Raw genomic sequence first — 20233 nt, 5'->3', positions numbered from 1 at the left:
TATTTTGAAGAGCGAGAGAGCACACACGCAGGGGGAGGGGCAGAGAGACAGAATCCCAAGCAGGCTCCACGCTCAGCACGGAGCCCTACATGGTGCCTAAGCCAAAGTCAAGAGTTGGACACTTATCTGACTGAGCCACCCAGGTGCCCCTACATAAGTCCTTTTAAGTGGTAAGTGCCTTAAGAAGGCAGGGACCCCGTCTTACCCATATGTGTAGTTCCAAGACCTTGCACATGGGAGGCCCTCAATAAATATTTGATAAGCGAAGCTGGGGTTTGACTATAGGTAGTTCCCATGCATAATCCCATTCATTCATTCATGTCCCACTAAACCATGTCCCCTGACCAGAACAGTTAGGCCTAATTAAGAGAAGGAAAGGCAACGCACCTATTGGGAAGTGAGACCTTTAGGTGGGCCCATTTCTCACTCTCTCACACACACACACACACACACACACACACACACACAAACATACCCGCTTCTTCCTAGGAGAAATTAGAGCCTGGGAGCTGACTCTAGCAGCAAGCTGAGAGATACGGCTAAACTAACTGGGACAGGGGTAGAAGTCCTGGTAATCACTGGGACCTAAGTTCTCTGCTAGTCTCAGGACACTGCTCCCCAAAGCCAAGCAACAAGTCCACTGACTCTCCTGGCTCAGAGGTCTCTCCTTCCTCACTGCTAGGGTCTTCCGGCAGGGGGCAGAGGCAACGGAGGGGCTGGGGGATCCAGGGACACCAGTTTTGGGTGGGGAAAGGAAGTCGGTATTCTTTAGCAGCCTTCTCCCTGGACCCCTGGGGCATCTGAGCCTCTTGGGCAGAGAAAGGAGATGGCAGCCCTTGACCTAGGCCTCGCTCAAGCCTTGTGCCTGCAAAACAGAGGTTGGTCAGGCTATTACTCCATCCAGGGAATGATAACATCTGAGCTGCTCCCCAGTGCTGGGTCCTGGCCTCAACTTACCAGGAATGGTATTCTCTAAGAGGAAACCCAAGAGTCCTGCCAGGAAGATGGGCTCTGTGAGCAGCGAGCGCAGTAACACATCCAAGGGGCTCCAGCCTACAGAGGGTTGGGACCAGGCAGGAGGGGAACTCTGATCCTATGCAAGGCCAACGAGTCAACTTCTAGACCTAAATCTAAATCTTGGGCTAAGTACAGATCGTTCTGAATTATTATCCCACCTCCCCCCACCTTCGTCCCCCTACTTTCTAGTTTACTCCACCCAGGCCTTTCCCACAAGGTCCCTGCCTATCATCCTGTCTTCTGAGCATCCACATGCCCTTCGGATATGTTGTGATAGTTCCAGCCTCTGGAAAGTTTGGTATTAAAAGTCTCCACCTGACTTCCCACTTCTTATATTCTATGCTCTCACCTGGTTTTCTCAACCTCAGTACTATGGACATTTTGGACCAGATAATTATTTGATTGGGGGGGTGGGCTGTCCTGTGCATTGTAGGATATTTAACATCATCCCTCTAGTCACTAAATGCCAATAACAATACTCTCTTCTGTTTGTAATGGCCAAAAATGTCTCTGGATACTGCTGAATATTCCCTGTGGGACAAAATCCTCCTCAGTTGAGTGCCACTGCTATTTCCTAAGCTTCACTAACTAACTAAGGTATTTGCTGCTTGTCAGACATACCCTACAACTTCCTATTTCTATGTCGTTTTTTGACGGTTCCCCCACCAGAAATGACCTTCCTCTCCCTGAATATGTTCAAATCTTACCATCCTTCAAACCAGCTCAGTATTAACTTTTTCTGTAAAACTTACTTGGGTCATCTTAAACAGAAACCATTTCTGACTGCCAGGCCCCCAGCTCCTAATCTAAGCCTTTCCTGGTAGGTTCCTACACATCTTGTCTCTTTTGCTAGACCGTAACATCTGGAGGCACCTTTATATCTAAAGGGACTAATGTGGTGCTCAATAAATATTTGATGAACGAATGGGTGAACTATTTACACCAAATCACAGAAAAGGGTGTGGGACCTGGAGTCCAGAGAGCCTCCAGCGCCCAGTCCTTGCTTCCCCAGTACTGTCCAGCTCCTCTTCCCATCCCCACCCTCACCTGTGCTCAGCAGGACCGGGGCTTCCCGAAGCCATCTTGGCAGCAGCAGGGCCATGAAGACAGAGAAGCCAACGATGAAGACGTTCCGCCCAGAGTCAATGTCAGCCAGGTAGAAGCTGGAGAATCCAGTAGACAGAACCACGGCCTGGGTCACCCCAAGCACCCCACCTGTCTCGTAGGGAAGTAATCAAAGGGGTTGGGAAGGGCTGGCAAGCAGAGCGAGCGTTGCAGGGTGGGGCAGGATGTGATGGAGAGAGACAACCAAAGGCTTATTTTTCCATTATGTCAGAAGCCCAGTCAAGAGGCCAAGATGTTGGGCCACGAAAATGAGGGCAGCTAACCCACAGCTGACACCCCATAGGTCAGGAGTGCTGTTCAGAAAGAGAGGGTGCCAGCCACAAGCAACTAGTTGGCCATCCTGGGGTGGGGGTGGGGGCTACTGGTTCAATACAAGTCGTGCTGATACATCTACTCACCAAGCACAGGCAGCGGGATGGTGGCGAGGAGCTGGGCCAGCCTCGGGGAGAGCCCAAGCCCCATGCAGAACAGCCCCACCAGGTGGGCCACTCGCCCAGATCCAGCCTATGTGAAGAAGAGATGCTAGAACACACAGCCACCTCCTCGATCGACTCTTCAAGGCTTTTGCCTGGCTGGCCCCTTCTCATCATTTGGATCTCAACTCAAATGTGATCCTTCCAAGAAGCACTCTACCTAAAAAACCCTCCTTTCCTCAACCACTATCCCACTACTACCCTGCTTCGTTTTCTTCTTTTTTTTTAGATCTTTTTTTTTTTTTTACATATACCTGCTCTGTTTTCTTGATAGCACTTATCACTCTGAAATTATCTCCTTTTTTTTTCTTAAATTGTCTGCCTCTCCTGCTCTGAAGTGCCTGAGAGAGCAGGGACTTTATATGACTTGATCTTACCAGACCGCCACCCTCACCCTCCACCCCCAGCCAGGGTACAGTGCCTGAGGTATAGGAGTTTAGTAGCGACTTAGTATCGTCCTCATGCTCCTAGCCGCTTACCACTTCTAGGCACCTTCCTAAATGAGATCATTGATGCAGAGTGCCTGACAGACGCTGGACATGGATGGCAACCTGTCAGCATGAGTCCCTTTCCCTCCAGCTCCCCCGCCCCCACCCCTGTCCACATACCTGGATAAGACTCACTGTGCCCACGTTCGGGAAGCTGGATGCAGCACCCATAGGGCTCCCCAACAGCCCAGCCAGCACACTGCCCAGACCCTCCAGGCTCAGCCCTCGATTGCAGGCATGTGGAGGCGGGGAAGGCAATTGCAGCAGCCGGCCGCACAGGGCATAGCAGCCCAGGGAGCTGGTGGAGGCTGCCAAAGCCATGGCGATGCCTGCCGCCACAGCCCTGGGTGTCAGCAAGGGCCAGTCCCACTCAGCTGGGAAGGGAGAAAAAGCCACCTTGGGGCCAGGCTCAAGTCTGGAGCATCCCCTTGCTTCCAAAGGCCCGCGCCACAAGAATCTTAGAGACCTCGTTGTCTTTGAAGATAATGTCTTCGGACAGAACCAGGAAACTCAGGATAAGGACTCATCCCTTTACCATGGTCTCAAGGGCTTCACCTTCCACCACACTCTGCTTCACTCCTTTCACTCCAGGTACCTTGGCCTTGTTTCAGGCCCTTGTCCTTGCTGTGTGGCTGGCTACCACAGGGCCTTTGCACATGCTGTTCTCCACACATAGAACACTCTTCTCCCTTGCCTTCACCTTGTTAGCTCCTCCTCATCTCTCACCTCTCTGCTCAAAGATCACTTTCTCAAGAATACTTTTCCTGACCTCTCTGGTAAAGTCAGATTTCCATTATAAGCTGTCTCTCCCTATTGTTACGCTTACCCCATGTAATTTTCAGTTTACTTGGGTGAGTGTTTAATTCATATCTGCATTCCCTAGCAGATACAGTCTTTATGAATACAGGTACTGCATCTGTCATAGTTATCACTATGTCCTCTATCATATGCCCAGCACATAATCAGACCTCAACAGACCTCTGTTACGCTGATGAAAGAACAACTTTTGTACCTAATACCTCAAAAGCAATCTTCATACGTAGGGCCACCAAACCAAAGGCCTGTGAGGGTAAGTACCATAAATGTGTAAATTGGGTGAGGATTATTAACAGGGAATGGTGGGCTTGCAGATTGTCTCTTAATATTACATAAAACACCTGTGGTAGGAGGCTGGCATTGCCCCTTGAACTGGAAATTTCTCTCCCCTGTGTGTTTTGAGAAAACACAGGATTTAACTCAGAAATGAAATTCACGAAATCTTGAGTTCGAAGAAACAGACCTTTGATTTGAGTAAGAGGATGAAGGACAAAGAGCAAAGCTACCTGGGTGAGGCAGCCAAACCCATGGTGCCTTGCGGGAGGCAGACAGCTCCAGGGGGCTGACACTGAGACCCAGAAGGGCAGATATGATCCACACACAGGCCACTGGTATCAGCACCTGAGGGGCGAGATTGAGACCAGAGAGAACTCCCCCCACCCAGAACCTTCCAAGGCAGCCTTCAAGGGGTAGGCAGAAGCCAAAACGGTAGCGGGCTGAGCAAGCATTCATTCTATGCTAGCCCTTCTCACCTCAACTGGCCCTGGCCAGACTCCAACGTACCGAGAGGAGCCGAAAGACAGGAATGTGAGTGTGAGGTGAGGAGGTTGAAGCTGGCCTCCAGGGGCATGGGCGTAAGTGGCAGGAGCCCAGGTGCTGAGAACAGACCACCATGACCAGGATAAGCCTAGGGGAGAGAAGGAGCTTTAGGAGCAAAAGGAAGCAAGCATCCTGAGGAGGGTAAAGGAAGCGGGAGTGGCAGAATTCCCTAACAGGGATCCAGAGAAGAAAGGAAGAACGCCTTGGCCCAGGGGGGTGGGGGGGGCGCGGGGGTAGCAGGGCACAGCGTAAAAGCCAGGGAGACCAAATAAACCCAGCAAAAGTCCTGGATTCCAAATCCACAAAGCATTATCCCGGCTCAGACAGCTGCTGAATCAGGTAGGGTCAGCTGCTCTGCCCTCCCCCAGAGGTCACCTCCCTCTGGTCACCACCCTACGCCTCTCAGGGCTTACGTACAGCAAGGCCAGGCCCCAGTGAGTAGAGCAGAAAAGGGACACCTCTCTGTGGGCAGAGAACCCTGCCACCACCAGGCTGGGGGCCAGCACCAGGGGCCCACAGTGGGAGAGCAAGTGACCAGGACCCCCCAACAGCCCCAAGGTGCCCTGCAGCACCCCGGATACCACCACAGCCCCGGACACCTGGAGGAGCCGAGAAAAAAGACAGAGGAAGATATTCTGCTCAGTTGAGTTGGCCTCAGTCTGGACTTCCTAACTAATACCAGGGGGTGGGTCCCTGCTCCAACTCCTTCCCCCAGACCATCTCAGTCCCCACCAAATGGGAACAGGAACCTCCTCCATCCTGGCACATCCTTCCACCCTCCTGCTTTCCATCCCCAAGCACTCACCTCTTGCAGCGAAGTGTTCTGGAGCGCCAGGCCATGGCAGCCAGGCCCCCTACACAGGCGCAGCACAAGGGAGGCTGGGGAAAGTTGGGGGCACATACAGGAGAGAGGTAAGTGGGACAGAGCCCCGTTGTTCTACAGTCCTGACTGATGTGGGGCACAGTTCCAGGACCCCATTGCCTAGCAGTTCCCATCACTGCGCCCTCTCAATCCTATGCCCCCCCAGGTCTAGAGGCTCAGACTGTCACTCCACTCCACCCTCACCCTGTGCCCTTGCTCTGTGCTCACAGTTTCCAGGTGTCTGGATGGCCAGAGGTAGCTTCTGGCTGGTCAGCACCAGAGCAGGGACAAGGAACTCTAAGGATGGAGCCTGTATAAGAGGCAGCCTGTAGGAACAGCAGCCCTGGCTATTAGAAACAAGCGGCAGCCAAAAGGACTCCCCCGGCCTCTCCTACACATACACACACACACACACACACACACACACACACACACACACACACACCCCACCTCCTTCTCTCCATTCCCCTCACCTGCTGCCTATCCAAATTTGCAGGGTGGTAGACACACCACACGAAAAGAGGCTGGAGGCCAAGAGCTGGGCAGGGGAGTATGAGAGCTCTCCTTGGGGAAGACTTTGAAGCAGGAGCAAGTGGGAGGCACAGAGCAGAGAAGCCAGCACCAGGATATGCTACAGAAGAAAGGGGAAGGAGAGACTTGAGAAACAGGTGGAAATGCGTATTTCCTGAGGGTTTCTCATGCCATGCCTACTCCCCCCCATCACCCCTTCAGCTAGGACCAATTCCTGCACCTCTGCCTACCTGCAGAGCCAGAAGACAGCTGAGGCCCCAGGGAGGAGGCCCACACTGAGAGGCCCAAGGGTGAGAGGAGGGATTTTGGACAGCAGGCTGCGGTGGTGGTGGCTGTGGCAAGGGGACCAGGTTCTCCTGGGGGCCCGTGGACTGGAGTTGGATGGGATGGGGATGTGATCGGCTCATGCTGCCTGCCTTTCTTCTTGTCTTGGCTGCCCTGGGCCGGAGTTAAGTAGAGAGAGTAAGGTCAGCGTTTGGATGAAGTTAGCTGCCTGGAGTGGGGAGGGGGCAGAGGTGTCAGTGAAGCGGAGCGAAGGGATGAGGGATTTGGGGCAGGACAGGCCCTTTCACCTTTGCCCAGCTCTTGTGCAAATTCCATCACCCATTAACTGGGGAACCACGTTCTGGACCCCTCCCCCCCAAGAATCTCCCATCTAGATCCCCTGTTCCACGCTCTGGAAAGTAGGAGAGGTAGGGAAGAGACTTACAAACATCCTGGGGAGGTTTTAGTGTTCCCTCCTCACCATCAGCACTTGAAATGACCATGGTTACACCAGTTCTCAACCCTTTCCAGGTCAAGCCCCCAGGACTACCTGGGAAGGAAATGCATGGGTACTGTCCCCACACCATGCATGGCAAAAATGACCACAATTACAGAAAGGAGACATAAAGGTAAGTGATAATAAAAAAATTTCATCTGTGAAAGCTTGGGCCCAACTAAAAGAGAAGACAATGTAGTCAACCACCTGCCCCATATCATCACCGTGGATGTGAGAGCTACGGTGTCCACTGACACGTGTGCCGCAGTGTTGCCATTGGTGACCTGATGTTCCAAAATAATGAATAAGGTCTTGGCAAAGTGCAAACAAAGCAAAGTCCAGTTTTAATTTACACGTAGGTGCAAACTTGGAGTCTTTTCCAAAATGTAGAAAAACAGTTGTGTTTACGTGTTAAAAATAGTTCTATGCTCAGGTAAACAAGCTTTTCGTATACATGCTGTCCAGCAGGTCATTCAAAAGGTATCTTGGGAACTCTTCATGGGCGGGGCAGGGGAACTCAAGCATTCCAGGATGCTTAGCATCCGGACTATACCAGCTAAATGCCAGTAGCACCCCTTCAAAGTTTTGCCTCAATCAAAAAATGCCCTGTAAGTCTCCAGACTGTCTCCTAGGGGACAGTACTACCTGGGCTGTGGATCACCTTAAGGAGTCCCGAATACTCCCAGCCCAGGTGCCAGAACAGTTTTCTTTCCGATGCTAACCCAGCTTTAGCCTTGTCAGACCAGACTGGAAGTCAGAACACTCGCCTTGGCTTCTCAGGATCCGCAAGGATGGAGCTCACCCAGAACTTGTGACAGGGCCAACCCTAGGCACGATAGAGTCACCACTTGTGACTCGCAGGACCCAAGTCACAGCAGCGCTAGGGGCACCTGGGTGCTGGGAGCAGGGATGAGTGTAAGTTTGAAATGGAAGCCTGTAACCATCCAACAACAGGGAAGTTCTAAAATGGGGCTCAGAGCGAATGCGTTGCAAGGTGATGGGCTCAGGAAGTAGAAAAGCTTAGGATCTAGCTATAGGAATTCTTCAAGGGCTGCCACAAAAAAAAGAATCCCAGCCATGCAACTGAAACTGTTTATTGAAACCTCAGTTCTACAAAAGCGTGAAAAACCCAGATACAAAGCAGTGGCCAGAGAGGCCTGTGAAGACAACACCCAGGAGAAGAACTGGACAAGAGGGAAGCCCAGGGGAGCAGGGTACTAAGAAGATGGAAGACAAAAGGGCAGGGCTGACGGTCCCAGGAGTCCCTGGCTCCTTCAGGCTACATCCAAGGGATGGGGGATGGAGAGGGTTCCCCACCTCACCCCGCCTTCCCTCGGCAGATCCCACCTTGGCCCTATCAGTCCCTGGCTCTCCTGCTTCAGGGATATCACACAGGCCCCCAATCAACATCTCCTCCCTCCCTCCTCACCCCACTTTTCCCATCTCCCACTTTCCCCCTTTCATCCTAGGGAACTCAAAAGCAAAAATCTAGAACCCAGGGAGGTGGAGAGACAGGGGCTTCTCCTCTGGCTGCCTGTGACATGGCCCTGTCCACAAAGCTAAAGCTTTCCCCGGTACCATCGCTGCCCTGGCCAAGCAGCCAGCCACCGAGGTCTAGGAGAGGGAGTGACCTTCAGTCCTTCTGCCCCACAACCCCTTAAGCTCCATTACTTAGGAGGACAGGGACCAGCCAAGGACCCAGAGAGGTAGAGAGGACCTAAATCAAGTTTTGCCCCTCTAGGTTCTCAGGGACTCCCAAATCCTCTTAATGCATCTGTTGAATGCCTGCCTAGCCTGGGAAAATGAAAGACTTGAGACGGGCTAGCTCCATGACGCTGAAAAGGGAACACTGCTGGGGCTGGGGGAGCAGGGGGGGCATTGGGCTCCAGGGCCAGGGTGGCGCCAGGCCATGGGAGTGGTACCCAGGACGGGGGGATCCAGTGGAGACAGTATGGTTGGACTGGTGGCAGGCACGGCAGCCTGGGGAGTCTCTCCGGAGCTTCTGGCAAAGGGGGCAGTTATGGAAAAGAGTGGGAGGGGCAGGAGGGTCTGGGGGAGGCAGTGGTGGAGGAGTCAGTGAGGCCAGAAGACTGCCCCAGAGTGAACGCAGCCCTATGTCACTGTCCAGGCAGCTGGAGACGTTAACAGGACATGGCAGGCACTGTGGCACAGGAGAAGGGATGCAGGGTTCCAAGGGACACCTGGGGGCCAGTCCGAGGTCCGGAGGGCCCGGCGAGGGGCTGCAGGGCAGCCCCAAGGACTGATGGATTACAGCCAGCGATGCCACAGCCAGGGCCACGCTGCTCACATATGCCATAGCTAACAGGCAAGACAGCTGCAGGAGAGAAGATAAAAACAGTCAGTGCCCAGAAACTCTTCCCCCAAAACCTGCTTCTGCTCTCAACACACCCATCCCTTGTCTGGACACTTGTGCTCAGGTCAGAGCTCTCTGTCACCATCTACTTTCAAACCCCGTTTCCGGAGACTTTCAGCATTTGCTCCTCCCACCCTACACACCAGCCCATTTAAGGCCCCTGTCTTTCCCAACCCTCCTCACCTTTGCCAGCTGCTGGCAGAGGGAGCCCAGGGCCAACTGCCAGTCCGGCTGCTCCAGCAGCACACACAGGTCTGTATAGGTGTACCAGCCCCGCCGCCGTCCCTGCTGCTCGGCCACGCTGTTGGAAGGGGAGAGAAACATGGGGCGTCTTCAACACTGTGGCTGCTGGCCCAGTGGCACCCTCATTCCCCTGGGGACCCACACTGGGGAACCTGTTACACATAGAAGGTTCCTAAACTACCTGTTGATCCAGAACCAGAGAGCTTGAAACTGAGATCTGTATTTTAAACAAGGTTCAGCCACCCTTTCAAAAGTGCTTATGAAGACGGCAGACAGGTTTAGGAACAATTGCCTTGGGCAATTCTCCTTGCTATCTCCTCCCTCCCCCCCCCCTCCAGTTACACCCTAACCCTTATGGTTTAGGGTGAAGCCCACAAATTCCTTAAGCTCCTCTTCCCAACTCCTAGAACCTACCAGCTCTCCAGCCAGCTCAGCACCTCAAAGATCTCCCGAGGGTCAGTGTAAAGACGCCAATCCTACGGGTAGGAAAAGAAGGGCGCAGGGCCAAGCTCAGAATCTAGGAGCCGCAGCCATTTAATAACCAAGACCACGGCAGGCTTTCTTGGCACTTACTACGTGCCAGTTGCTGTTCCAGGAGCTTTTATATATTAACTCACTTAATACCACATTATCTGGTTTCATGTTACTCCCTCAGTTAAGTGCAAAGAGAGAAAATAATCCTAAGAATGGTCCGCACTCATCGGGAGCTCAGAGTCACAAGACAGAGAAACTCTGGCAGCAAATAATCAGAACCCAGTGAAACAGGCGGTGACTTAGAGTGCAACATGTCGGGCCTGAAGGGATTAGGGGACGTTGGGTGGGGGTGGGGGGACTCCATTTCTGGCCTCACCATGCCACGAACCTCCAAAGGCTGTGGTTAGTCCAGAAGGGCTAGGAAGAAGACACTAATAAGGAAAGACACAAGGAGAAGAGGCAAAAAGAAACAAAGAAACTATAGAGCTCTGACAGAGAAAAGCAAAGGATGAAAGGAACATAATGAGAGGTCAGAGAAATAGGACAGCTACTCACCATGGCACTCAGGAAGCCCCTCTCCAGGGCATTGAGAGTGGGCACAGCCACACCCCCTGCAGCTCCCCATTCATCATTGAAGACCTCCTCCTCTTCCCCTTCATCGTAGAGGTATTTACTGGCCACCATCTGCAGGGAAGCCGGAGGTGGGGTCAGAAGCACTCACACCCAGCTCCTGGCTCACCAGGAAACGAGGGGACGGGGCGTCTTACCATGGAGATCAGGAACAAGTCAGAGGACGACACATGCTGCAGGTAGTCTGGGTTTCGATGGCGGAGCCTCTCGATGTACACCAGAGCAAGCATCATGGCGCACGGGGAGATGCACGCCTCCCTGGGTGCCGACAAGGATCGGTCATCAACACCGAGGTTCTCTCAGCGCTTATCATCCTTATGATGCTCATCCCTGTCTTCATACCTTCTCTTTACAGACCACCATTTTCCCCTTTTTCTAGGGCCCAAACACTATCGTCCTATCCCCTCAGTTCCAGGCTCACCGGGACACATGAGCTACGTATTTCTTCTGGAGTCGGCGGATAGGGCTGGGGGCTGCCTTCTGGAGCAGTTCCACGGCAATGTCTGCAGAAGACGAAAGGAAGGCAGAGTAAGCAAACGACTCCTCCCTCACCATAAGCACCCCGAACTCCCACCCACACCTAGTCCCCACTGCTATCAGAAGACCCAGATCTGTATTACCTGAAGCCCTGGGGACAGGACCACAGTAACAAGATACATCAAATCCTCCCACGTTGAGACAAAACCTCATTCCACGTTTGAATTTCAGCTCCTTCCAATAGGAAGGCTTGTTTTCCTGTCCCTGAAATTATCTAGATTTGTCTTTCGCCTTACTCATTTGAGAAAATAAACATGCCTTGTGAATTTAGGACACGTATGATGTGTTTCTCATATACAAATCAAGAGCGGGGGCGCCTGGGTGGGTCAGTTAAGCATCGTGACTCTTGGTTTTAGCTCAGGTTCTGATCTCACAGTTAGTGAGGCAGAGCTCTCTGTCAGGTTCTGAGCTGACAGCAAGGAGCCTGCTTGGAACACTCTCTCTCTCTCTCTCTCTCTCTCTCTCTCTCTTTCTCTCTCTCTCTCCCCCCCCCTTTCCTTCTCTCCCTATCTCTTGCCCCATCCCCTACACAGGCACGCTGTCTCTCACACTTTCTCAAAATAAATAAATAAATAAGCTTAAAGAAAAAAAAGAGTGACACAGATTTCTAAAATAGCAATTTTTTCTCACTCATTCGACCTAAAAAAAAAAAATGCAGACTGGAAACCCAGTCCTTACACCAGACGTCAATAAGCTAGCTATGAAAAGACAGCGCAGCTCATGGGGTACACCTAATTATTCTGGTGACCGCTGACAACCCCATCTTCAGGCTTCTCACTTGCCCAGCCACACAACACTAACCTGCCACTGGGCTGGAGAGTTCCTCCAAGTTGCAGTCGGCTTCCCAGTCCCAGCCATAATAGAGTCTACGTCGGATCCGAGCACTGAGCTTCTGGTGTCCAGGGAGGAACTGAAATGGCAGGTAGTGGAGGGTGAAAGGCAGGGAAAGCTACGATGGAGATCCTGGCTCCAGGCTGGAAGTGGGGTGCGGGGCGGCAGGCTCATCTCACTGCTGGTGGGGTCGGTGCCCCACCTAGCCCAATCCTCTGGATTATTTGCCAATAGCATCTTATCTACAATGAGAGTGTGGGAGGGGAGGATCCGCCACCACTGACTACTCCCCAGCAGAGGTCCTCGGAGAAGGTGCCTGGTGGCCACCCCTACTTCCACTCCTCTACCCCAAGCTCTCCCTCAGGGCCCAAGGAGCCCGGGCCTCGAGTAGGCAAGGCTCGAGTGGATGTCGCCCGGCTTCCGCACCAAGCCGCCATGCGAGTTCGCGGCCCCGTTCGGGCCCGAGTGAAGCGCCCGGGGTCCGGGGTTCAAGCACCGGAAGGCCAGGGAGGGGGCGGGCCGCGCTCTCACCGAGAAGTCCTGGAAGCCCGTGAGGGAGAAGGTGCCTTCTTCGTCCAGCAGGAGCCCGGCCAAGTCCATCGCGCCGCTGCTCGCCGCCCTGCAAAAGTGAAAGGAAACGAGGGGGTAAGGGAGCCGCGGAACCCTCGCCTGCCCGCCGTGCTCCCCCGCGCGGACAGCCGCCTTCGCCAGCGCAACCCCCTATCCTCGCGCCGGCGGCAGCAGGCGGGGCCGGGCTGGCGGGCGCCTCTTCCTGTTCCGCCCCGGGCGGGGCTCTGGGCCCGCTGCTCCCGGGGTCCGGGCTGCGCGATCCGGGCTCCGGGTGTGGGCCTCGGGGACCGGGGTGCTCACCTCACCCACTGGAGAAGAGACCCGGCTGCCAAGCGCGTGCTGCGAGTCTGTCCCGCGTTTACTAGCCGCGGGGGTGTCGCCGGCGAGTCAGCGCCAGGCACTTCCTGCCGCCCGCTGGGCCCAGCCGCCAGCCCCGGTAGCCACGGAGGAGCCAAACTCGCAATCCTGGTCCCTCTGAGCCCGAGCGAGTCCCAGAACTAAGCCCCAGTGTGCCCTCGTCTGGCTGAGTAATGGGGACAATCCCCAGGGGACCACGCCACACTGAAGATGACGAGCCCAGCTGACCTTCTCGTATCAATGTCGATGTTAATATGACTAGAACCAAGATGCAAAACAACGAGTTGCTCCCAAATGCTTTTTTTTTTAAACGATACGCACATAGAACAAAATACATGTATAAAATGCGTCAGCAGTAACAGAAGAAGCAACAGTGGGTGCACCGTGGAAAGGTGCCAGGGAAACTTGCTTTTTGCTGTATACCTTCCTTTCAGGAGTTCGAACTCTAAACCTCATTACGTATTTTGTGGGGTCATTGCAGAAATTAATTGGTCACAAAGGAATACAAAGCGCCTAGTATGCAGTAAGCCTCAGTAAATGGTATTAATGCCCCTCCAAGAGTCAACAGCGGCTAAACAGGATTCTATTTTTAAACTCACCCCGCGACCCCAATCTCCTGTTTGAGCACGGGATTGGGAAAATCTCCGCTACGGGCTGGCGGTAAAGTTTACGGAAGGGGATGGGGAAAAAAAAACTTCACTGAGTAGGTGAAACTGTTTGAGTCAGTCGAGTCACGCGCTGTTGTTTGTTTATCCGCCTAGGGGAGGGACCTGGGAGGACCAGTAAGTCAAGGACTGAGTAATAGGACGGCCGCCGCCCTTCCCGTGGTGAAGCAGATCCTACTCCGGACACTGGGCATTTGGAAGCCCACTTCCTACCCATTCGGGCCGCATCACACCGGGAAAACCCGGCCAGCACGGGACTCCCTACCCTCCCTGCCTACATCGGCAAAGGAAGACTGGCTGGAGCGCTAAGACACGGATACACAGTCCTTGGGTCCCGTGGAGGCAGACAGCACACAGTCACGACCTGAGATCACGATCCAGGAACCACAACACGAACCTGCGCAGAAGGGTCGCTGGTAGTCGCCTGTGCGCAGGCGCGGGCCGCCCAATCCCGGCGGTTAGGGCGTATCACGTGACGGGCTTGTCTTTCCCTTCCGTCACGTGACGGCCCTAGGCGGCCTCCGCTGCGCTCTACGCGGCGTGCGCCCCCTTCCGCCTGACGCGCCCCCGGACGCGGCCGCGCAGCCCTGGCTCCTCGCGGGCTCGGGCGGCGGCTGCGACGGGGCTATGGCGAGCGGCGGTGGCGGTGGTAACACCGGCGCAGGTGGGGGACCGGGGGTAGGCCTGAGCCTCGGCCTGGGCCTGGGTCTGAGCCTAGGCATGGGGGAGGCCACCGGCGAGGCGGAGGAGGAGGCGGCCACGGCCGAGGCGGTGGGACGCCTGGCCACGACGCTGTGGCTGCGGCTCCGCGGCTGGGAGGCGGTGCTGGCAGCAGCGCAGCGGCTGCTGGTGTGGGAGAAACCGCTGCACAGCCTGGTCACGGCGGCCGCGCTCAACGGCCTCTTCTGGTAACCGCCACGGAGAAGAAGGGGGCGGGGCCGGGCTGCGCGGGCGAGCGGGGGCGGGAGGGGCCGGGAGCATCTTTTCCGTTCGTGGGGTTGACACTTGCCTCGGGGGAGGGACCCCCCCGGTTGTGGTCGGTGGGAGTTATCCCGTGCCTCTGTCTCGGGTCTCATGGTAGGCCTGGAGGTTCCGGTTCCCCCCATCAGTGGGCGCTTTTCCGCCTTTCGCGATGGATGCGGGAGCCTCTCACCCACTCACCGCCGAGGTGCCTGTCTCTCCCTAAGGTTGCTCTCTTCGTCGTCCCTCCGGCCCTTCTTCCTGCTCAGCGTCTCACTTTTGGCCTATTTTTTGCTGGATCTCTGGCAGCCTCGCTTCTTCCCTGACATCTCAGGTGAGTGTTCATTCAGCAAGCCCCGTCGTGCACTTGGCTTTGTGCCCGACCCCGCTAGGTGTGTTGAATGGTGAGGGGAAATGGACCGCAGGCCCCCAGCTCCCGGGCACCACCACTTCCCCAGTTAGGAAACGGACAGTTGCTCTCTTCTCCAAATTAACGTCACTGTGAGTGCGGTCCTTTAGAGGGCGGACTCTACGGCCACATTGCCTGGGTTCCATTGCTTGGTTTCCCATGCGAGTGACCTTGTAAGAACCACTCGGTTTGTTTGCCTCCGTTTTCTCTTCTCTAAAACAAGGATGATAGAATTTTCTCAGTAAGGAAGTGATGATTAAGTGAATTAATACCTGGTAGGCGTTTATGGCAGAGTTTCAGATATCACAGGAATTATAGGAATGTTAGGTTCTGTTTTTGTTGTTACCTCTCTGTTTACTGAATAGGTATTTTGGAGCACTCAAATCTCACCTGTGTGTGAGCTACTTGGGATGTAAACACGAGTAAGATGTATTCAAAAAGAGTGAAGTGAAGTTTAGGGGCCCCTGGGTGGCTCAGTCAGTTAAGTGTCTGACTCTGATTTCTGCTCAGGTCATGACCCTGAGGTTAGTGAGAGCGAGCCCTAAGTCAGGCCACTTTGGAGTTTCTCTCTCTTTCTTTCTCTGCCCTTCTCTCGTGCACACACCTTGTGTGCCCTCAGAATACATAAATAAGCTTAAAACATATTAAAGTTTGGGGTACCTGGCTGGCTCCGTCTGTAGAGCATTCTTGATCTACTTGGGATTGTAAATTCAAGCCTCATGTTGAGTATAGAGATTACTTAAAAATAATAATGAAGTCTTCAAAAAAAAGTGACAAAAGAAGGAGATGGATATGTAAGTACAAATGGTAATAAGGATGTAACTTTCCTACAATTGGTGTCTGAAGGTGCTCTGGGAATGCAGAGGAGGGGTAAATGGTTCTGCTCTGGGGAGTGTCTCCCAGAGCCTTAGCACCCAATAACCTGGACCTCTCCTCTCTTTACAGCATCATCCCCAGAGGAGCCCCACTCTGACAGGTGAGTGCAGGCCATCTCTTGAAGACAAATGCCCGAACCCTGTGTTGCTTTGGTGCCAGTGTCCCCACATTGCAGGGGCAGCACTGCAGGGTCTGCAGGCAGAGACCCCAACATAGCAAATGGACTGGCAGCAAGTTTGGTCCTGGGTTCCTGTGTAGGTGTTTGGGTGCCTGCTCCTTTTGGGGCAGAGGGTCGGGACCTCTGGGCTTTGCTTCCCAAGATGAGGACAGCCTACCTTTGGGAGGAGGGGATTCTCCACTTTTCTAGCCTGAAGATCCCATTGGCATTCTCAGAGGGATTTGAGTGCCTAGGAAGCTGGTGTCTGAGGTTTCCAGGGGTCATGTCATGTCTCCCCAGTGAGGGTGCGGGGTCAGGCGCCCGGCCGCACCTGCTGAGTGTGCCCGAGTTGTGCAGATACCTGGCTGAGAGCTGGCTCACCTTCCAGATTCACCTGCAGGAGCTGCTGCAGTACAAGAGGCAGAATCCGGCTCAGGTAACCTCCTTCATGTCCCACAGCAGTTTTCTGCACTGTGGGGAAACAGAGGTAGGCGGGTGGGGGAGGGGTAACATGAAATCCCTGGCTGGACACTGAAGGAAGAGGGTCAGATGCCTTTTTGAGGCAACACTCACAGGTAGTAGCCTGGTCCAGGAGTAGTTTCATTTCAGAGTAAGTGTTGTATGCTTCGACACCGCTTCTTGTTAAGGGATATCAGTTTGAATTATAGACGTTTGATGACATCTATTGTAAACTTAGTGAATTGCTTGTCTCGGGCATCCTCTTGCCTAGACTAAGTCACTGCGTCCCGAGAAGGCATCCCCCTACTTGCACCGGCTGAGCAGCAATTTCTTGGCCGGATAAGTGGGGCGTATGCCTCTTAGATCCTCTGCTCTTCTCTGCAGTTCTGCGCTCGAGTTTGTTCTGGCTGCGCTGTGCTGGCCGTGCTGGGACACTACGTTCCGGGGATTATGATTTCCTACATCGTCTGTGAGTAGAGTTTAACCCCTGCCTTTCCCACAGCTCGCTCCTTCTCTTTTTCTTGGACTGGGTCAAAGGGTCTGGCTAGCCCTGAAGGAAAACGGCACGCTCACTTTCTTTGATGACCTGTTGACAGAGATCTCCAGGGCACACTGGGGTGTTAGTAACAGTGGAAGAGTCATCAGGACAGGAGAGTGGTACATGTGGAGGGAGGTTTGTCTGTCCGGCCTGCAGGAAGCCTTCAGTGTTTTCTGCCTAGGGACTAGCTGGATGAGGGCCCTTTGGAAATAGGTGTAGGAAGCCCTGAGTGGACTCTTACCTCTAGTGCTGAGCATCCTGTTGTGGCCCCTGGTGGTTTATCATGAACTGATCCAGAGGATGTACACTCGCCTCGAGCCCCTGCTCATGCAGCTGGACTACAGCATGAAGGCAGAAGCTGACGCCCTGCATCACAAACATGACAAGAAGAGTAAGGGGCTCCCGTGCCCAGGAGGGGAGTGGTGGGGGGCAGGGTGGGGAGGCATTGGTTTATGGTTCATGGAGCACCCTGGAACTTAGATCGCCACAGTCCCTTGGCCATGTCCACACACCCCCGTCTCTCCCTGTCTCTGCTTGGTCACTGTCCTGCTGTTCTTCCTTCTCCAGAGCGGCAGGGGAAGAACGCACCCCCTGGAGGCGATGAGCCACTGGCGGAGACAGAGAGTGAAAGCGAAGCGGAGCTGGCTGGCTTCTCCCCGGTGGTGAGGTCCAAGGGAGATGGGATGCCAAGTAGAGGCTGAATCTGCTTCAGAGCAGCTGCTTCTCAAGAGGGTGGGAGTCGGGGTGGGGGTGCTTTTGAAAATTGGTTGTCTTGTTTTCTCATCTGCTCTGTTATCCGGGTTCTCCTGCAGGTGGATGTAAAGAAAACGGCATTGGCTTTGGCCATAACAGATTCCGAGCTGTCAGATGAGGAGGCTTCTATCTTGGAGAGTGGGGGCTTCTCTGTATCCCGGGCCACAACTCCGCAGCTAACTGATGTCTCAGAGGGTAGGGGAAGTCGTTTGCCCTTCCAATCTTCCTGTTCCCTGTTGTGGATGCTGGCTGTGCTCTCTGGCGGTCACCACCACAAATGTTTTCTTTTCTGGGAACGGATCCTCTAATCCGACTTGAAGCTCTGAAAGACCTGAACGCCTAAGGCCTGGCCCAGTATTCCATGCCCTGAGTTCTCATCCTTGAAGTGACTCCCTGTTGTGACTGTTCAGAACAGGCCCATCCACCTACTCCTGACCCTTTGTTTTCTGCACAGATTTGGACCAGCAGAGCCTGCCGAGTGAGCCAGAGGAGGCCCTGAGCCGGGAGTTGGGCGAGGGAGAGGAGACAGAGCCGGTCCCTCCTGAAGACCTGCTGGGCCCTCCTCAGGCCCTCTCAAGGCAAGCCCTGGACTCGGAAGAAGAGGAGGAGGACGTGGTGGCCAAGGAGACCTTGCTTCGGCTCTCGTCTCCCCTTCACTTTGTGAACACGCACTTCAACGGGGCAGGCTCTCCCACGGATGGAGTGAAGCTCCCCCCTGGAGGACCAGTGGAGACACTGAGCCCCGAGACAGGGAGTGATGACCTCACCCCTCCACCGAGCACCCTGTCACCCCTACTTTGCCTGGCTGAAAGTGACCCGGTCCCCTCCCCCTCAGTGCTCCCACCTCTTCCCCAGGACTCGCCCCAGCCCCTGCCTGTCCCTGAGGAAGAAGAGGCACTTACCACTGAGGACTTCGAATTACTGGATCAGGGGGAGCTGGAACAGCTGAATGCTGAGCTGGAGTTGGGGCTAGAGACCTCCTTAGAGCCCCCTGATGCCCCGCCCCCTCCATCCCTAGAGTCTGACACCCTCTCTCTGGTACAGTCAGACCAAGAGGCTCAGGCCGTGGCAGAGCCATGAGCCACGGGGGAAGGAGTCGCAGGCACAGTAGGGCTTCCTGGCTAGGGGCATCACTGTTTCCTCTTTTCCCTGCTCTCGGGAGGGGTCATACGTGGGGAAGCTGGCTACCAGATGGTAGCCGGTCCCCCTCTGCCTGCCTGCCTGCTGTCCCAGGCCTGGTAACAGTGCCCATGCCTGGGATTGGTTTTAAGTTTGTAAATAATTTTACACTTGGGTTAGTGGATGTGAACAGGGCTAGGGAAGTCCTTCCTACAGCCTGCCCTTGCCTCCCTGCCTCATCTCCAGTCTCATTCTACTATGCCTCGAGCCCTGGTGCTCGTTCCCTTTCTTTGTCCTCCTATCCTCAGGGACCTGTGCTGCTCTGTCCTCGTGTCCCACTGGTTGTTTAGTTTGGGCACTTTATCATTTTTCTTTCCTGTCCCATGTTCCTCTCTGCTTTACATCCTCACCTGCATCATGTCTTTAGCCACTCAGTCCCCACTCCGTGCCAGCTTCTGCCCAGCAGGCCGTGGCTGAGCTTCGGGGAGGCTCCTGCCTGGGGGGTACAGACTGACCCTGGGCTGGCGGGTCAGGCCGGCGGGCAGGCGCTCCCATCACGATAGCCCGCGTTGACCGCCACCGCACCCTCGCCCTAGTTCATCCCAGCCTTTCGTGATGAGGGAGGAGAGCGAGCGCCCCACAGCCTGTGCACCGGCGATGCATTAGTGAGCGGGAGCCATGGCTCTGGGCTGTGAATGGTCTGAGTGTGGTGGGGACCCCCCACACCCCCCTGCCAGGGTCAGGAAGCGGACAGTAACATCTGTGCAGGTGTTGACTGGAAAAATAAAGCATTGATTGGCTAGAACTGCTGCTGCCTGCCTGCCTCGCTGTGAGCTGCCCCCACACCGCTCCATTCCTTCCCCACCCCTCACCCTCGTGCCCTCCGTCTTGGTCCTGGCTATTTATTTACCTTGGTGCAAAACAAGGCCAGAAGCAAGGGTTACCCTGACAGCCCTCACTTGCCCTTCATCATCTTCCCTGGCAGGGGGACTTGTACAGTGGAGATTTAGCATGCGTGAATAAAGTACGCAGGAGGAAACTGCCTCGTCTTCCTGGTCAGTAGAAATCAAGGACCAGAACAATTGTTTTCTACTGTGTTGCCTATGATGTCAATGTCTCCGGAAGTCCTGGCCCGTCCACATATTCACAATTAGCTCATTCAGCCATGATTTATTTATACTGGGGGCTCACACAGGACCCGTACCCATATCAAAACTGCTTTGAGGCCAAGGAACACTGAAGAGATGATAGGAATCAAAAACATAATACGTGCTTGGCACTTTTCTAAGTGATTTATATTTGTTCACTTCTCCCCTCTCGTCATCCTGAGATAGCGTAGTGCAGATGGGATAACTTTCCTGAAGATCACAGCCCTAGTAATTGATGGAGT

At 54.4% G+C, this 20233-nt stretch overlaps 4 protein-coding genes across 6 annotated transcripts in view; 1 reads left to right on the top strand and 3 right to left on the bottom strand.

Moving 5' to 3' along the window:
- Positions 1-2151, bottom strand: part of NHEJ1 (non-homologous end joining factor 1) — an 81427-nt gene extending 79276 nt beyond the window's left edge. Inside the window, exon 1 of the mRNA XM_029933785.1 lies at positions 2065-2151. The gene's annotated coding sequence lies outside the window, so the exon portion shown is untranslated. The remainder of the gene's footprint in view (positions 1-2064) is intronic.
- SLC23A3 (solute carrier family 23 member 3) lies at positions 83-6563 on the bottom strand. Of its 2 annotated transcripts, XM_029933782.1 has the most exons (12): positions 6362-6563; positions 6074-6231; positions 5829-5926; positions 5544-5617; positions 5156-5337; positions 4703-4826; positions 4426-4540; positions 3224-3477; positions 2541-2646; positions 2065-2232; positions 958-1053; positions 83-865 (listed from the first exon to the last, which is right to left on the bottom strand). In XM_029933782.1, exons 1-12 carry the CDS (start codon positions 6536-6538, stop codon positions 576-578), a joined length of 1842 nt encoding a protein of 613 aa, XP_029789642.1. In that variant the 5' UTR covers positions 6539-6563; the 3' UTR covers positions 83-575. The 2 variants fall into 2 exon arrangements, with proteins under 2 accessions (XP_029789642.1, XP_029789643.1); XM_029933783.1 differs by lacking the exon at positions 3224-3477 and having other exon boundaries at positions 4426-4471; positions 4703-4795.
- A 1406-nt stretch (positions 6564-7969) lies between these two features.
- CNPPD1 (cyclin Pas1/PHO80 domain containing 1) lies at positions 7970-13942 on the bottom strand. Of its 2 annotated transcripts, none has more exons than XM_029933781.1 (9): positions 13507-13942; positions 12512-12599; positions 11951-12059; positions 11034-11115; positions 10750-10870; positions 10538-10666; positions 9923-9984; positions 9449-9566; positions 7970-9226 (listed from the first exon to the last, which is right to left on the bottom strand). In XM_029933781.1, exons 2-9 carry the CDS (start codon positions 12578-12580, stop codon positions 8681-8683), a joined length of 1236 nt encoding a protein of 411 aa, XP_029789641.1. In that variant the 5' UTR covers positions 12581-12599; positions 13507-13942; the 3' UTR covers positions 7970-8680. The 2 variants fall into 2 exon arrangements, with proteins under 2 accessions (XP_029789641.1, XP_029789640.1); XM_029933780.1 differs by lacking the exon at positions 13507-13942 and adding an exon at positions 12851-13453.
- A 132-nt stretch (positions 13943-14074) lies between these two features.
- Positions 14075-19648, top strand: RETREG2 (reticulophagy regulator family member 2). Its single transcript, XM_029933779.1, has 9 exons — positions 14075-14480; positions 14760-14866; positions 15887-15917; positions 16275-16410; positions 16818-16902; positions 17219-17362; positions 17539-17633; positions 17784-17919; positions 18179-19648. Exons 1-9 carry the CDS (start codon positions 14200-14202, stop codon positions 18802-18804), a joined length of 1641 nt encoding a protein of 546 aa, XP_029789639.1. The 5' UTR covers positions 14075-14199; the 3' UTR covers positions 18805-19648.
- The last annotated feature ends 585 nt before the right edge of the window (positions 19649-20233 follow it).

This window comes from Suricata suricatta, chromosome 3 (assembly GCF_006229205.1).
Source record: "Suricata suricatta isolate VVHF042 chromosome 3, meerkat_22Aug2017_6uvM2_HiC, whole genome shotgun sequence".
Lineage (NCBI taxonomy): Eukaryota > Metazoa > Chordata > Mammalia > Carnivora > Herpestidae > Suricata > Suricata suricatta.
Note: the sequence above shows the minus strand (reverse complement) of the source record. Positions and strands in the feature narration are given on the sequence as shown.

What these genes read in the sequence shown, in the direction of transcription:
- CNPPD1 (XM_029933781.1), bottom strand. Translation starts at nt 12,580, where the DNA reads ATGGACTTGGCCGGGCTCCTGCTGGACGAAGAAGGCACCTTCTCCCTC. An exon ending in CGGGCTTCCAGGACTTCTCG is followed by an intron (nt 12,060 to 12,511) that starts GTGAGAGCGCGG and finishes CTGCCATTTCAG; the next exon opens with TTCCTCCCTGGACACCAGAA. An exon ending in ACTCTCCAGCCCAGTGGCAG is followed by an intron (nt 11,116 to 11,950) that starts GTTAGTGTTGTG and finishes CGTCTTCTGCAG; the next exon opens with ACATTGCCGTGGAACTGCTC.
- SLC23A3 (XM_029933782.1), bottom strand. Translation starts at nt 6,538, where the DNA reads ATGAGCCGATCACATCCCCATCCCATCCAACTCCAGTCCACGGGCCCC. An exon ending in GCTGTCTTCTGGCTCTGCAG is followed by an intron (nt 6,232 to 6,361) that starts GTAGGCAGAGGT and finishes TTTCTTCTGTAG; the next exon opens with CATATCCTGGTGCTGGCTTC. An exon ending in AGAACACTTCGCTGCAAGAG is followed by an intron (nt 5,338 to 5,543) that starts GTGAGTGCTTGG and finishes CGGCTCCTCCAG; the next exon opens with GTGTCCGGGGCTGTGGTGGT.
- RETREG2 (XM_029933779.1), top strand. Translation starts at nt 14,200, where the DNA reads ATGGCGAGCGGCGGTGGCGGTGGTAACACCGGCGCAGGTGGGGGACCG. An exon ending in TATGATTTCCTACATCGTCT is followed by an intron (nt 16,903 to 17,218) that starts GTGAGTAGAGTT and finishes TCTTACCTCTAG; the next exon opens with TGCTGAGCATCCTGTTGTGG. An exon ending in TCACAAACATGACAAGAAGA is followed by an intron (nt 17,363 to 17,538) that starts GTAAGGGGCTCC and finishes TTCCTTCTCCAG; the next exon opens with AGCGGCAGGGGAAGAACGCA.